The following is a 16,035-nucleotide window of genomic DNA, read 5'->3' as shown; positions in this document are numbered from 1 at the left end:
ATAAAACCCATATGGGGCCCACATACCAATGTTCAAATGTACGCATTTAAAGGAGTTTAAAGGCATAGTATGTATTTTAAGCATAAAATCCGTGTGCCCACATGCAGCCCATAAAGGTCCCATAAGGGCAAACCTATGTGGGCCCCACATTTGTAATCCCACATGGCGCCCATATATTTTGCCCTTTTTTAGCCCATGCCCATGTGGAGCCCATGTCGCCCAGATATAACCCACATGGGGCCCACATACCAATGTTGGCTGGGAGCATACTGAGATTTGAAAATATGTATTTGCATATTATTTTTAATAGATTTTTGCTGATTAAAGCTTGATTTTGATGTAAATTCAGAAGCCCCTCAGTACAGTTTTCACCAAAAACAGATTTTATATGTTGCATTATGTAAACAAACTAGGATTTAAAGGGTTAAAACTCTGAAAATTAATGAATGTTTGGTAGTTGTGATCTGGAAAGGATCTGATAAAGAAATAAGTTAGTAAAAGTAGAAACATTTTGAATATATATAATCATTTTATGAGGGTTTTTGGAGATGGACATTTTTAGTTTTTTTTTTGTTGAGAAAATCTGACTGCTCAAATAATAATAATGCAATAAAATTGATGTTGTTGTTAATTATTAACATAGACGGTAATAATAAAAAATCAGATTCACATGTAGTATTTAGAAATTATTTAGAATTATTCGTTTTTTTTCACGAAAAACAGAAGGGGCACCATAAACAAACTAGGATTAAAGGGTGAATGATTGTTTGTTATGATAAGAACTGATTCTGGAGAAAAAAGTAATGTCATTGAAAGTGTGAAAACATATGTCTATATAATATTTTTATGGTCGTTTGAGGTTTTTTTTAATCGTACATTGCTCAAAAAATAACAATGCATTAAAATTATTGTTGTTGTTGATTAATAACATATCCAAGACTGTAATAATAAAAACTGCTTTACATTTAGTATGTGGAAAATAATTAGAATGATTCTTTATTTTCATAAAAAGCAACAGGGGCACCATGTAAACAAACTGGCATTTAAAGGGTTAAAGTTCTGAAAATGAATGAAAGTTGGTAGTTATGATAAGAACTGATTCTAGTGAAAAAAATAAGTAATTGCAAGTGTGAAAAAATATGGATATATAATATTTTTATGACCGTGTTTGGTGTCCATTTTCAGCTAAGTGGATGCACAAGGGTTAAAAAATCCTGTTCATGATACATTCCTGTAGTCGTTCTTGTCAATCTCCAAACCGAAAGATGGAGCTCTAACTACCGTCTCGTTTCACTCGCTTCATTTCAATCCGCGGAGGAATAAAACCACAATGTTGTTGTGTGACGCAGAGGAGCAGCGGCTGATCGGGGCTGCATGAATGTGCAACAACACAAAGCATGAGTTTGACAAGATACAACCTACAGCAGACAGACAGACTGAAATGCCGTGTGTTCACTGATGTATTGGGTTACCATATCTGCAGCTTTGCTGTATTTTTGCGCAGAATCCAGATCGTCTACTGGAGTAGATATAACTGCTCTAGTAACGGAATGATCCACGCTTCTCATTCACATTTTACGGCATGACATGTAGATAATCATCCGATACTTTGATGGGGCTCCTGAGGATCATGATGCCGCCCAAGTTCCAGCTCATGGCTGTTCTGGCGTTTGGAGTGGCGATGCTGTTTATCGAGAACCAAATTCAGGACCTGGAAGACTCTCGTGCAAAGCTGGGTAAGACTGCGGCTGCGTCTCAAATCTTTTAAGCTATTATATACCTTTCTTGTTATCCGATGCATTCTAGCTCTCTATTCTAGACAGACAGAGAATTTATAAAATTCGTAAATTCAACAAAGGCGAAACGTAAACACACTGATGCTTTAGCTGGCTGTGTCTTGTCTTGTCTTGTTAAACACAAAGCAGCTGGACAGACTACAGATCGAGAGATGTCACCAGCATCCGTTTTCATGTGTCTCTGACATTGCAAACATGAGATTTTGGGGGGGGTATGATTTCGGCAAGCCTTGCCAAAATCACACTCCCCTCTCTATAATGCTTTATGATAATGATGGACACTTGTCTTTTTCAGGAGACAGACTACAGATCGAGAGATGTCACCAGCATCCGTTTTCATGTGTCTCTGACATTGCAAACCTGAGATTTGGGGGGGGATGATTTCGGCAAGCCTCTCCTGAAAAAGACAAGTGTCCATCATTATCATAAAGCATTATAGAGAGGGGAGTGTGATTTTGGCAAGGCTTGCCGAAATCATACCCCCCCAAATCTCAGGTTTGCAATGTCAGAGACACATGAAAACGGATGCTGGTGACATCTCTCGATCTGTAGTCTGTCTCCTGAAAAAGACAAGTGTCCATCATTATTATAAAGCATTATAGAGAGGGGAGTGTGATTTTGGCAAGGCTTGCCGAAATCATACCCCCCCCCAAATCTCAGGTTTGCAATGTCAGAGACACATGAAAACGGATGCTGGTGACATCTCTCGAACTGTAGTCTGTCTCCTGAAAAAGACAAGTGTCCATCATTATTATAAAGCATTATAGAGAGGGGAGTGTGATTTTGGCAAGGCTTGCCGAAATCATACCCCCCCCAATCCTCAGGTTTGCAATGTCAGAGACACATGAAAACGGATGCTGGTGACATCTCTCGATCTGTAGTCTGTCTCCTGAAAAAGACAAGTGTCCATCATTATTATAAAGCATTATAAAGAGGGGAGTGTGATTTTGGCAAGGCTTGCCGAAATCATACCCCCCCCCAAATCTCAGTTTGCAATGTCAGAGACACATGAAAACGGATGCTGGTGACATCTCTCGAACTGTAGTCTGTCTCCTGAAAAATACAAGTGTCCATCATTATTATAAAGCATTATAGAGAGGGGAGTGTGATTTTGGCAAGGCTTGCCGAAATCATACCCCCCCCAAATCTCAGGTTTGCAATGTCAGAGACACATGAAAACGGATGCTGGTGACATCTCTCGATCTGTAGTCTGTCTCCTGAAAAAGACAAGTGTCCATCATTATTATAAAGCATTATAAAGAGGGGAGTGTGATTTTGGCAAGGCTTGCCGAAATCATACCCCCCTCCAAATCTCAGTTTGCAATGTCAGAGACACATGAAAACGGATGCTGGTGACATCTCTCGAACTGTAGTCTGTCTCCTGAAAAATACAAGTGTTTATCATTATTATAAAGCATCATAGAGAGGGGAGTGTGATTTTGGCAAGGCTTGCCGAAATCATACCCCCCCCAAATCTCAGGTTTGCAATGTCAGAGACACATGAAAACGGATGCTGGTGACATCTCTCGATCTGTAGTCTGTCTCCTGAAAAAGACAAGTGTCCATCATTATTATAAAGCATTATAAAGAGGGGAGTGTGATTTTGGCAAGGCTTGCCGAAATCATACCCCCCTCCAAATCTCAGTTTGCAATGTCAGAGACACATGAAAACGGATGCTGGTGACATCTCTCGAACTGTAGTCTGTCTCCTGAAAAATACAAGTGTTTATCATTATTATAAAGCATCATAGAGAGGGGAGTGTGATTTTGGCAAGGCTTGCCGAAATCATACCCCCCCCAAATCTCAGGTTTGCAATGTCAGAGACACATGAAAACGGATGCTGGTGACATCTCTCGATCTGTAGTCTGTCTCCTGAAAAAGACAAGTGTCCATCATTATTATAAAGCATTATAAAGAGGGGAGTGTGATTTTGGCAAGGCTTGCCGAAATCATACCCCCCTCCAAATCTCAGTTTGCAATGTCAGAGACACATGAAAACGGATGCTGGTGACATCTCTCGATCTGTAGTCTGTCTCCTGAAAAATACAAGTGTTTATCATTATTATAAAGCATTATAGAGAGCATTATAACCCCCCCCCATGTTACATTACCTTTTCAACTTAAATCAATAAATCTTTCTGCAGGACCATCATTCGTCTTTACCTGTTTAAAAAATGTCAGTGTTCGCCATTTAAAACCTTTTTTTTTTCAATTTGATCATTTATACATTATTTTATATCGTTAGATGTGTCTGCTTTCTTTACAGTGTGTGTCCTCAACTACATGTAATTTTCTGCCTTGTGTAAGGCCTAGGTGTAAAACACACATTTAGGTGTAATGAAAAGAGTGGATTCAGTCAGTAATGCAGTACTGTTTACAGTCATTTGGAACAACAAGAAAGTCGATTTAGTTTAATCCAACTTTATTTCGATCCACTAAATGCTTATTCTCCGTATGTAAATATAAGACATTTATTCAAACGAAGTTTAAATCAATCACATAAATATACCTGTATTGCTTACATTGTCTAAGAATGTGACATTTTCGTAACGAATACTGAAAAACGCGAGTTACAGACCAGAATCGCCTTTGTAAACCAGCGGTGGCATCGAGTGACGTCACGCGCGCGCACGCGAAGGCAGTGCGATTCTGGCAGGGAGTGCGTTTTCGGCACAACACCGGCTACATGGTTTGAATTATGCGGTTTAGTTTTCCTTAATATATATGGAGTTTACAAAATGAACGAATCATGCTTTGTTTCAATATGTGTCACAAATCACAGCATTATTTCAACCACATGCCTTTTTATTTGTTTTGTCTTTAATTTCCAAAGCTTTCTGCCTGTGTATTAAATGATCTGATTGAAAAGTGCATCTCTGAGCCATACACTCATGGTGAAGTGCATGGAGCTGGTGTGTTTTAATCACACTCATTCTCCAATGATCCCTAAAGAAAGGTCTCCTGCAACACAGGTGTGTATCCACACATACTGTAAGTGCAGAACTGCTGAAAAGGGGCTCATAATCTCACAGTGAAAAGTAGGCTAGGGAAGGGTTATGGTCCAGTTAAAGGGCTCATGTGGAAATCATTGAGCATTTAGTGTGGAAAACCAAACTTTGCGGGAACAGATGAAAAGCAGTTCTCAGGACTCTAGACCAGTGGTTCTCAAACTTTTCATGGTCACGCTCCCCCAGTATCACTCACAGAAAGTCTGTCGTCATGCTAGAGTAAAGACAACAGTTTCAGAAGTTCATACGAAGTTAATTCAAAATTATATTCCACATTACAGACAGTGCCTGATCCGCAGAATTAATAATTTTATAGTTTGTTTTTGTCTTTTTTGTTAGTAATGTTTTGCTCCTGGGGTGTATTCCAGAAAGCATGGTTAACTTACCGTCAGCTAAACCCTGAACTCTCGGTTGATTTATGGAAGTAAAATAGAGACAAATGTTTTTGAAGCAAAAAGACGTGCTGAATAGCACTAACTGAAAAAAAAATGCATTGTATTAACAGTGCTCGCATTTTAAGGTTCTGCAATTCAACATGGTTGCATATTTAAGCTGTGATTTTTTCAAATATAAAAATTTCACACACAGTTTCACCATTTAAAAATTCAATAATCAAAATTCACCTTTTAAATTTCATTTAAAAAATTCAACTTGTTATAAAATACGAGCTTTAATATTCGACAGACAATTTTCAGTCCATATAATTTCGGTTTAAAAATTCGAATCCACAAATTCAGTGGTTCAAATTCGACTTGAAATTCAAAGTTTCACATCCGGGAATCCCAGGAGAAGCAATAGAGCGCCGATTCCGCCAGTGCATGATCTCTACCTGCTGCCTGACCGCTTCACCAGCAGGTGGTGCAAGTCGCTTCTGACGAAGACCAAAGCAAGAAATGCAGATACTTTTTATATGTTTGCAGCACAGTCCACTCATCTGCTCGATTAAGTGAATTTATTTGATCTCATAGATCTCTTATGCATCATCAAGAAAAAAATAATTGTTTCTTGTACTGGCAGCTTAGCTCACCACTATCAGCCCTGGAACGGACATGGAGCACGGGGACAATTCCAGGTGGCCTGGAATCAGTGGACTATTCATACATTTATAATATTAATTTAATTATTTAAATATCCTACCCGATCTACTAGTACTGCCTATCTATAGTAAGAGTTTATGTTTGTATTTGGCTTGCTATTTATACGCATTCATTACTTTTTACGTGCATATGATTACCCCCTTGGTTAAGATGGTGTGGGTTAAGTCGCCAAATGCAAACATAAAATCGTGCTTTTGATAAGCACGATCTTAAGTCATCAAATAATGGTTTGAGTTTAGAGGATGAGAAAATTGTATGTTACAGTGAATTACTGAATCATACTGTGTTTGAATAAAATAAGCTAATTGCATGAAGCTATTTGAATGACACATGCAATGGTATCTGATTAAATGTGCCAGAAAACAAGACAACAAGTTTTTAAATAATTACATTAGTTACATAACACCATCACAATAAACTTAACATTTAAATTAAAATAAAACATTTTATTTCGGTTTAAAACTAAATAGGAAAAATAGCAATAATTATACATTTTAAACAGACAATAGTAGTAGGCTAACTGAAATAGTAATGAAAACAGATGTAAGAACAAGTCATGAATAATTTTTCATCAGAATGTAAAATAATCTACAATATAAATAACAGTCTTTTCTTAAAAACGTAATTGTAAAATATTTAGTAAATGTAGGATATAAATGTAACTTAAACAAACGAATAACTACACCACTTAAAAGAGAAATATCAATGGAAATAATTATGCCTATATCATCTGAAATCTCAGAACACAAACAAAATAAAGCCAATTTTAACCTATTGTATGAACGAATGAATAAAAAACAAACTGAAATACTGCAACAATAAAGACACCTATACCTATTAGTTCTGTTATTATGTGAGAAATACGGCGGGACATGCTAAAATTCTCATTGTGTCATTTTGTGCTTTTTGCATTCATATTTAGGGCTCTTCCGCATTTCTGTAGCCTACGGTTATTAAAAAGGTGTAGGCTATACTAATCATCTGGTCTGAAGATTAAGCAACATTACACGTTTTAGCACGGTACACCACCGTGATGGCATGGTCCGTGGACGCTAAAGGGACAGAGTAGGCTAAAGGCATAGCAAATCTTGCAAGCTTATTACGTTTTTGTTCCACCATGCCACCATACATGTTGTGGATATTCAGCTAAATGTTTAGCGTAAGTTTAAAGAGGGTAAATTTGATAATTTAACTGAACTGTACACATACATTTTAGACACGTACATTACGTGTTTCTCCAACGTGGTTTCAGTGTATTTCTGTCATTTAAAATGCATAAATTTAACAATATGTTGACTTATTATGTGAGCATATAGATGAAAAATTATTATACCAAATCGTAATTTCGTTTTAATATGTTATAGTATTGGGTAAGCTAATTAAAAAGAAAGGCTATATAAAAGTATACAAAATACAATGCGCCAAACAGCAACATCTACAGATAGTTGTGTATATTGCCGTGGAGCACTCATATTGTTTTCTGACCAGTAATTAAATATATTTTTCACTGCTCGGCCATGCAAACTGACTTGCATTGAGGTGTATGTTAGAGAGGTCCTCATGTGTCCCAGCGGCTTCGGGTCTAAAACGTTGACAAAATATGCCTTGGGCACAGGTCGTGTCCGATATGGCATCGGGTCTCTGGTAATTTATAATGAATGTGCTTTTACCAATCGCCCCGAAAGACACAAATTAATTACATTTTATGGTTAGGTAAACAACAAATATTTGTTACGCCAAACTTTACAAGACATAATTAGGTTAATATACCGTGAGTGATTGACATTTTAGCATTTAATGAACAGACAGCAACTCAAGCAATTAGCGTGTAGTCATACTCGCATGTTCGTGTGTGGCACATTATTGGGAAACGCACACAGCATGCAACAAAAGTTTTTATCTTTGCGCGTATAGATCCATAACGCCGTGAGGTATCTTGCTTGGCTGCAGGCTGCACAAGACGTTTCGGGTCTAGTCGGGTTCTAAAGAAAGTGCTGACTATTTTTATCTGGTCTATTTTATCTGGCCTGCTCAAGAAGTTCGCTTGGCTAAAATATCAGTTTTTCTGTCTCGTATTAACAAACGAACGTTTCCACAATTCCACAACATCCAGCATTTTCTGAGAGTCTCAAATTAAAACAAGAGCAAGGAAAATAAAAAGAATGTTTATTGAGATTGCAGCTACGTCATATAAACAGAAGCACATGGGAGAGTACGCGTTAAAATCAGAGCATTTGTCAATCAGCTCCTAGTTGAGATCTCAGTTATTTGACCGCTTCAAACACAATACATGTCCTGTAAATGCTGATGATGCATAGTATTTATGTGAACACGATGTGCTGAAGTAAAAAATAACTTAATTCCTTCGAGCCAGAGCAGGAAACCTACAATTTCTGATGTTGATTATGCATAAGAACTTCGAAGAGATCTATGAGATCAAATAAATTCACTTTATCGAGCAGATGAATGGACTGTGCTGCAAACATATAAAAAGTATCTGCATTTCTTGCTTTGGTCTTCGTCAGAAGCGACTTGCACCACCTGCTGGTGAAGCGGTCAGGCAGCAGGTAGAGATCATGCATTGGCGGAATCGGCGCTCTATTGCTTCTCCTGGGATTCCCGGATGTGAAACTTTGAATTTCAAGTCGAATTTGAACCACTATATTGAACTTTTTAACGGTGAAATTGTGCGTGAAATGTTTCAATTTGAAATATTCATAGCTTAAATATACAACCATATTGAATTGCAGACTCTAAAAATGCAAGCACTGGTAATGCAACAGATTTATTTTTGATTAGTGGTAATTCAACATGCTTTTTTGCTTCAAAGACTAATGGCATTGCAATACTTACATATTGATTAACCCAAACCTTGCTTACTCAGGGTTTGTCGGTTCCAAATCACCTGAGAAGAGTTAGTTTAATCAACCTCCCGAAAGATACCCATAGTTAACACGTGCTCACAAAAACAACATGAAGACATTGTCAATGGATCACAGATTTCACGAGTCACCATGGAAACGGCCGGGAAGCTTAAAGGGGTCATATGGCGGAAGTACGTGTTTTTCTGTGTTTTTGGTGTGTTATAAATTGCCCATGCATGTATTAGATACGTCAAATTGCACAAATGAAAGTGTGGGAACAAAAGATACATTCTATCTAAAATCGAATGCTCAACCAGACTTGCCTGAAACGCCTCGTGTAACCACACCCCGGCGAATCTACATAACTTCGTAACATGATTTGACTAAGACTGCCCAAAGTTAAGGTGGGCGTAATTGTAAATGTCATTGTATCGTCTGTCAGTACAATTGCTTTGGAACCTGATGTTCCGAATATGATAAGAGGCGTTACATTTCCGTGAAATGCTTGCAGTATTTGACCAATCACTACGCACTGGTGAACTGGCCAATCATAGCACACCTCGCTTTTCAGAGCGATGAGCTTTGTAAAAAATCAGTGCGTTTCAGAGAGGTGGGGCAAAGAGGAGATACAAACATGCACGGTATGTGGAAAATACAACATTTTTTAAACTTTAAATGTTGTATACACATTGCGTTACATCTAAAACAAACAATAATATTTGTTTTAGCCCTGCAATATGACTCCTTTAATGTTTTTGACTGTAAAACAACGTTATAAATCAGAGTTATTTTCACAGACTTAAATCTGCATCAGTGTATAAAGTAGAGGTGCACCGATTGACCGGCAAGAGATCGGAATCGGCCGGTTTTTCGTATGATCGGCCCGACCGGTGACCGGCCGGTCAGTCTCACGTCTAGGCGATTCCAAGCCGATCTTCTGTTTCCCGTGATGCGGGCAAGAACGTCACAGCCGTCAGTACACTCAAAGCCGCAAGTAAACATGTATATATCTTTATATATCCCTTTCAAATACACATACATTTTGTATTTTTGTTTGTTTCTTTTGACTTTGTTTGCTAAAAGGCCATGGCTTTCCAAATGTTAAAAGACGTGGAAACGGCCTCCTGAAAGGCTAATTGTAATTTGGAGAAAGGCCTTTCAATACTAAACTGTAGGAGGAGGCTGATGATCAGAAAGACATTTTTATGGAATACAGTCAGTGTGAAAAACCTGAAGTCTAAGTTTTTTATGTATTTTTTAATGTAAATGGATTTAAAATTATAATAAGAATTTAAATATGTGAACAATATGCCATGGTAATCCCATTGGGGGGTCACCTAATAAAGCCTTGGAAACCTGCCTGCCTGGGAATCGAACTTGCAACCTTTGAAGTTTTAAATCGGTCTCTCTGACCATTAGGCCACAACTTTCTTTGACCCAATGCATCAAATATTGCATAATAAGTGAACAAGAGTAATGATATGCAATCCTCGTGAGTTAAAATACTTCACTATTAACATCCTTTAACTGTTGGAAATTGTAAGATGTGTATATTTATCCAGTGATAATTGGAGATGTTTTAATAAACCTAATTCAAAGTATACAGTATACAATATTTAATATAAATAGCCTACATAAAGTTTACATTATTTAAAGATTTTTTCATTTAAAAGGTTAAATAATAAATTTAATAAAAAAATTAGTTGTGAATGCTAAATTGCGATGGGTGAGATTGGAAATGTAATCAGGGCTGTAGACTAACTTTTTGCACTAGTTGCACTGGTGCGCCTAACTTTTTTTCTTAGGTGCACCAGCACAAAAGTTAGGTGCACCCAAATTTTCGACCGCATCACATTTAACACCGCAGTTTTACAAGTTCACTTTTTTTAATCACTGTCCATATAGGCAATATTGACTTGTAAATGATTAACTAACAATCTGTTCAACATAAAGTTCTTTATTTGAAGCACAATTCTACAAGAAAGCAGGGCTCTAGACTAACACTTGAGAGAGGTGGCACTGGTGCTACCAAGTTATTCAGTTGGTGGCACCAGCCCTTAATTTGATAGCACCAGAGTCGTGGGGTGAGGTAAGAAAAAAGAATCACTAAAACTTCATTAAAATGTGTTTAATACATTAATAAATCAATTAGAAATTAATACAAATCATTGTTTATGATTGAATTATTTTTATTGTATATGTAAACTCTCTTTCAACACTTTACCATATTTAAAGCACATCTTTCTTAAAGCTACTTTCTTCCTTTATTTGTTGTGAACGACTCCTATAAGAGAACACAATTCCTTTAATATCAGTGAGTGTTTTTGGGCCCGTCCGTTGTTGTTTGATGAACATTATAAACAGAGATCTTTATTATGCTGCTGCCCCTTTAAGAGCTCGCGCAATATACTGGAACACATGTTTTGTTTCCCAACTGTTTGGTCACGAAACAAACTGAATACCTTTACAAGGTTTCTTGTTAATATGGGAATTTTTAGGTTATTTTGTGTTAATATGTCCGTTTCAGAGTAAGAAGGCGTGAAAGAGAACTCCGTTTAGTATTTTGTGCTCTGACTCTCTGGGCGCGCGCATCTCAAACAACCCGCGAGACCTGAAGGCTTTTAGTGATTATTCTTCATGAAAGCTGCATTGATACACGTTTGGCTTCTATCAATAGCGACTCACAAATAAATAGTATTTAGCGTGATGTATAACGTTTTGTATGCTTTGCAGTATTGTTAGAGATCTTTATACAATAGTTCAGTGCATAAAGTTTAAACACGTTTCCTGCATTAGCTTCACATGCATACAATACTTGCAACACATTTCGTTATCTTTGCTGTTTTGTACCTTAGCGGGGGAAATTCTTGTATTCTGCATATTTATTTAAATTGCAAGATTGAGCGCTTCACTCGTCTGCTCTTTCGGTCCTTCGCTTCTTACCCGTAACCTGTGAATTACGTCTTTGGGGGCGGGGCACTGATAGATAAGTAAATGGTTGAAGGAGGGGAGACGAAAATGAGTGACTGAATGCGCAGCTTGCGCAATATAACATTTCTGCGCATTACATTTATAATACGCAAAAATTATACATTGATCAGTTTGATAGTCGCACCTGTGCGACCATTAAGAAAAACTTGTCCCAATTGGCAGGAAAATTTGTCGCAAAATGAGACCATTTAGTCGCAGTCTAACTTGTCACACATTGGTTATGATTTTCGGACGGATCAGGCCTTAACTTAACATTCTTAATGAAAAAGTTGTCAATCGTTCTTTTCATCTTCTCTCATCATCCGCGGCTACATCCACTCTGTTTATCTGACGGGCCTAGGCTACTCACCTCTCCATCCGACTGCAGCACAGCATTTTCAAACGTACACACACGTACAGGAATATCTGGACCACGGCCAATCAGAGGGGGTCCGCCCTTCACTATCTCTGATTGGTTTAGACCACGATATGGGCCTAATGTGTCTGCTGTTGAACCACAGGGAGACTTTCGCAGAGACGTTTTTTCCCTCGAACGGCTGGTCGCACCGGTGCGACCTCAGATTTTTTTTAGTCGCACCATTGAGAAATTAGGTCGCACTCTAGAGCCCTGGTAATTGTAATATTGCTGTGAAATTATAATATATTATATGTAATCTGTGCTTCCACGCCCACTTGACGCTCATCAAAAACGCACACATGCGCAGACAACCCCTGAAGCTTAGTAACATTTCCTTAAAATGAACTAACCCTGGAACATAACCTGCTCCAGAGCAGGTTATCTTCAGAGAGTAAGTTGCTATGGGTACTTGCATACCCAGAAAGTTATCTCCATTTTTGGAACCGAAAATTGGGGTTATCCGCTAGCTAACCCTTAAATTTACTGGAATACACCCCTGGTCTTTTATTGGTGACAACTGCTAACAACGTGTACAAAATATCCACGTTCTCAAAGAGAATTAGAATTCTTGTCGAATCAAAATGGTTGTACCCAATCTGATATAACACCAAATTTGCTGTTATTGGCACACTTTGTAGTAAATTTCCTTTGTAGTAAATTACTTTGTAGTTACGCTTTCCTGTAGCTCAGTGGTAAGAGCATGGCGCTAACAACACCAAGGTCGTGTGTTCGATCCCAGGGGATTGCACATACTTAGAAACAAAAATGTATAGGATAATGCAATGTAAGTCGCTTTGGATAAAAGCATCTGCCAAATGCATAAATGTAAATGCCACACAAAGGTGACCGTTTTTCACACTGTAACTCCTGTACAGTACATTTACCACTGTAATCTTTTTTCTTAGTTAAAACCAGTAATCTATAACATATTATACAGTGTATCCCATAGAATTTTGACTAATTAGTCAATATGCTAATTAGTCACAGACTAATTAGCATATTTGTGACGTCATCACATCGTGTTAATAGGCTTGTTCGACTTCATGCGGCGCCTCAAGATCTGACAGGCGGATGACATCAAAGTACCGCGAGAGCGATTCGAAACCAAACATTTTATGGTTTTTCGAATGGCTCTCGCGGTACTTTGATGTCATCTGCCTGTCGGATCAAGTCAAACAAGCCTAGTGTTAGCACTTTTTTGACGTCATGAACTAATTAGCATATTTGTGATGTCATCACGTCGTGTTAGTGTTAGCACTTTTTTTGACAAGAAAAAGTTGACAAAAGCGCTTTTTTAGTTAAAATGCTCGCAGAGTTTGGTTACAAATAGCAGCCGAACGCCATGACTTCGCCAGGGTTTTTTCCTGGCTCAAAATGAGGCGGAGGTGGTGCCATCCTAATCTTACACACATAAGCCTACCATACCTTTAAGTGGCTTAACCAAAGTGACTTTGACATATTAAAAGTTCTAATAAAATTAGATGAAAATGACAATTATTAAGTTATGTAAAACATTTCTTTTATTCAACCAAACAGATTTTTTAAAATCAAATAAAGCTTTTTTTAATCATTTTCAACTAACTTTTCAGCCCACAATGGCCAACTGAATTAACCAATCTTACTAAATGATCAAAGCTCATTCATATCTTGCATTCTCTGTGGTTCACTTTAAATGATTCAAGGATCTCTTATATTCGCTAGTGACTGAAAAGTTCAATAGTTTAAATGAATCTGTTCAAATGAGTCATTCGTGTGCGAGTCGTTCTGAACGCAATGTGCGTTCATACTGGCGAACTCGCTGTGTACAGTATACGCTGATTCAACGATCCAACTGCACAGCTAAAGACATTACAATGATGTACGTCATGTTAATTTAAGAAATTTCAAGAAATGAAAGGTAACGTCAGGGGCAGACTTACCATTAGGCAAAGGTAGGCAATCACCTGGGGCCCAGAGCTACCAGGGGCCCCCAAAAGGAAGGGGTGGACTTAACCAATAAGCCATGTCAGCAGCCACGTAGAGCCCCAAGTAATCATCAAAACAGTCTGAATATCCCTGTTAACGTTTTACGTTATTACATCTGTACGAAGGCACTCCCCCCATTATCGATTAGAGTGGACCATTCCATTAGCACCGTACATGCGCGAGACGAGTTCGACACCAGCTAGAGAAAGTTAACGCAGCGGCGGAATTAGTAACTGCCCACAGCAAGAGTGTCATTGTGTGGTACATTAGCTGCAAAACTAAGTAAAAGTCGCAGGGAAATAAAACAACAAAGAACGCAGCTACACCAGCGGAGAGGAAAAAAAGACGATTTACAAAAGATTGTTGCCAAAGTCTCTGCTTTTTCCCCACACAAACTCCACCGCTGCTCCTACAGCAGCAGCGCCTCTCTCTCCCGCCAGACACAGCACTCTCCCAGCCACGAGCAATGATAATGTGCCGGTAAGTATTTCTCCATGAACACCGACAACAGTTATAATGACTGACGACCAAAACATCTGTCAAACAAAGAGGGAGAGGGCCAGTTCAAAGGTAGAAAGGTTGTTTGACTCCGCTGCGCAGACCGATGGGCACAAAAAAGACATAATATAATAACGTCAGTACAGTGCTAGCGATTGATAAGCACTAGTACAGAAATTTGGTCACATTTAAATGCAGGTCTTAAACCAGAAAAAAGACGGAGAGAGGGCACACTTTGTATATAGTAATCCCAGATCAGGGTTTTTCCTGCATAAAGAAATTGGAGGCGGCCGCCTCAAACAAATTTTGTGCCGCATTAGACTCTCGTCAAAAATATGTCGAGTGTCTTGACAAAAAACACTGCGTGCATTATTAAACAGATTGTCATTTGTAACTGCAGTTACGAAACAATGGAGGCGCTGTTTCGTTACCAGCAGTGAGACGCTGAAGAGTTCAGTAAAAGAGCTATATTAGGAGCTGTATTAGCTGTGTTTCACGGCTGTTCAGGAGTTTTACGTTCAATTTACATTTTCTTGAATTTCTTGAAAAGATTTCCATATTAACTTGCTGTACATCATTATAATGTTTTTAGATGTGAAGTTGGCTCGTTGAATCAGCGTTATTCTGTACACAGTGAGTTTGCCAGTATGAACGCACATTGCGATCAGAACGACTCGCAAACAAATGACTCCTTTGAACCAATTCGTTTACACAGAATGTAAGTATAACACGTTCAAGACACAACCAGGAAGGAAGAGGCTTGCACAGTCTCTTATAAATCAGTCCTTTTCCTGTCGTTCTCGCGTTGTCGCTCACTCTCCTCTCAAGCGTCTACCAGCAGTAGTCCAGGTCTCTCCCCCCACCGGCTCTGCCTCACTGGCTTTTATGCCTCCCCACGCCACTTGCTGGAATGAGACACAGGTGTTCGTGATTTTCGTCTTCCACACTCAATCACCGCTCATCTCCTCACTCTCTCTCCCGCTGCAGACTTCGCTAAACCACGCCCCTTCTGCCACAGTAAGAGATCAGTGAATCGTTCAAAGCTCAGTGAACTACAAGAGAACGTAGGGTGTGAATGAGCTTTGCTCATTTAATTAGACTGGTTACTTATGGGCGAAAAAGTCTTATAAAAAGGCTTATATTAAAATTTTCAACTTTTCTGTTTGATTGAATAAATTTAATGCTTTATATAATTTATTAGTTTTCATTTCATCATTTTTTTTAGAACTTTAATATAAGTGTTTTGTTAAGACACTTATCCCATGTTTTTCATTTGGGAATTCATTATTATATATTTTTTAATTAGTCAATATCTGTGTTGTTTATTAAGCTTAGTTTTCCCCTGTCACTTTGACTGGGGGTGAAAAGTTGTGTGCTTTGATGAGGAAGAAAAATAAGGGTTGCAGTAAAGTAAAATG

General features: G+C 38.3%; 1 protein-coding gene across 3 annotated transcripts in view; it reads left to right on the top strand.

The window, feature by feature from the left end:
• Positions 1–1,308: 1,308 nt before the first annotated feature.
• hs2st1b (heparan sulfate 2-O-sulfotransferase 1b) overlaps positions 1,309–16,035 on the top strand; it is a 74,816-nt gene continuing 60,089 nt past the window's right edge. Inside the window, exon 1 of one of the 3 annotated variants that reach the window (XM_057339000.1) lies at positions 1,309–1,736. In XM_057339000.1, coding sequence (XP_057194983.1) covers positions 1,613–1,736 — 124 coding nt within the window. In that variant the 5' untranslated portion in view covers positions 1,309–1,612. The remainder of the gene's footprint in view (positions 1,737–16,035) is intronic. The other 2 variants (XM_057339002.1, XM_057339001.1) reach the window with 2 other exon arrangements.

This window comes from Triplophysa rosa, linkage group LG7 (assembly GCF_024868665.1).
Source record: "Triplophysa rosa linkage group LG7, Trosa_1v2, whole genome shotgun sequence".
In the NCBI taxonomy this organism is placed as follows: domain Eukaryota; kingdom Metazoa; phylum Chordata; class Actinopteri; order Cypriniformes; family Nemacheilidae; genus Triplophysa; species Triplophysa rosa.
This window is presented reverse-complemented; position numbering and strand designations above follow the sequence as displayed.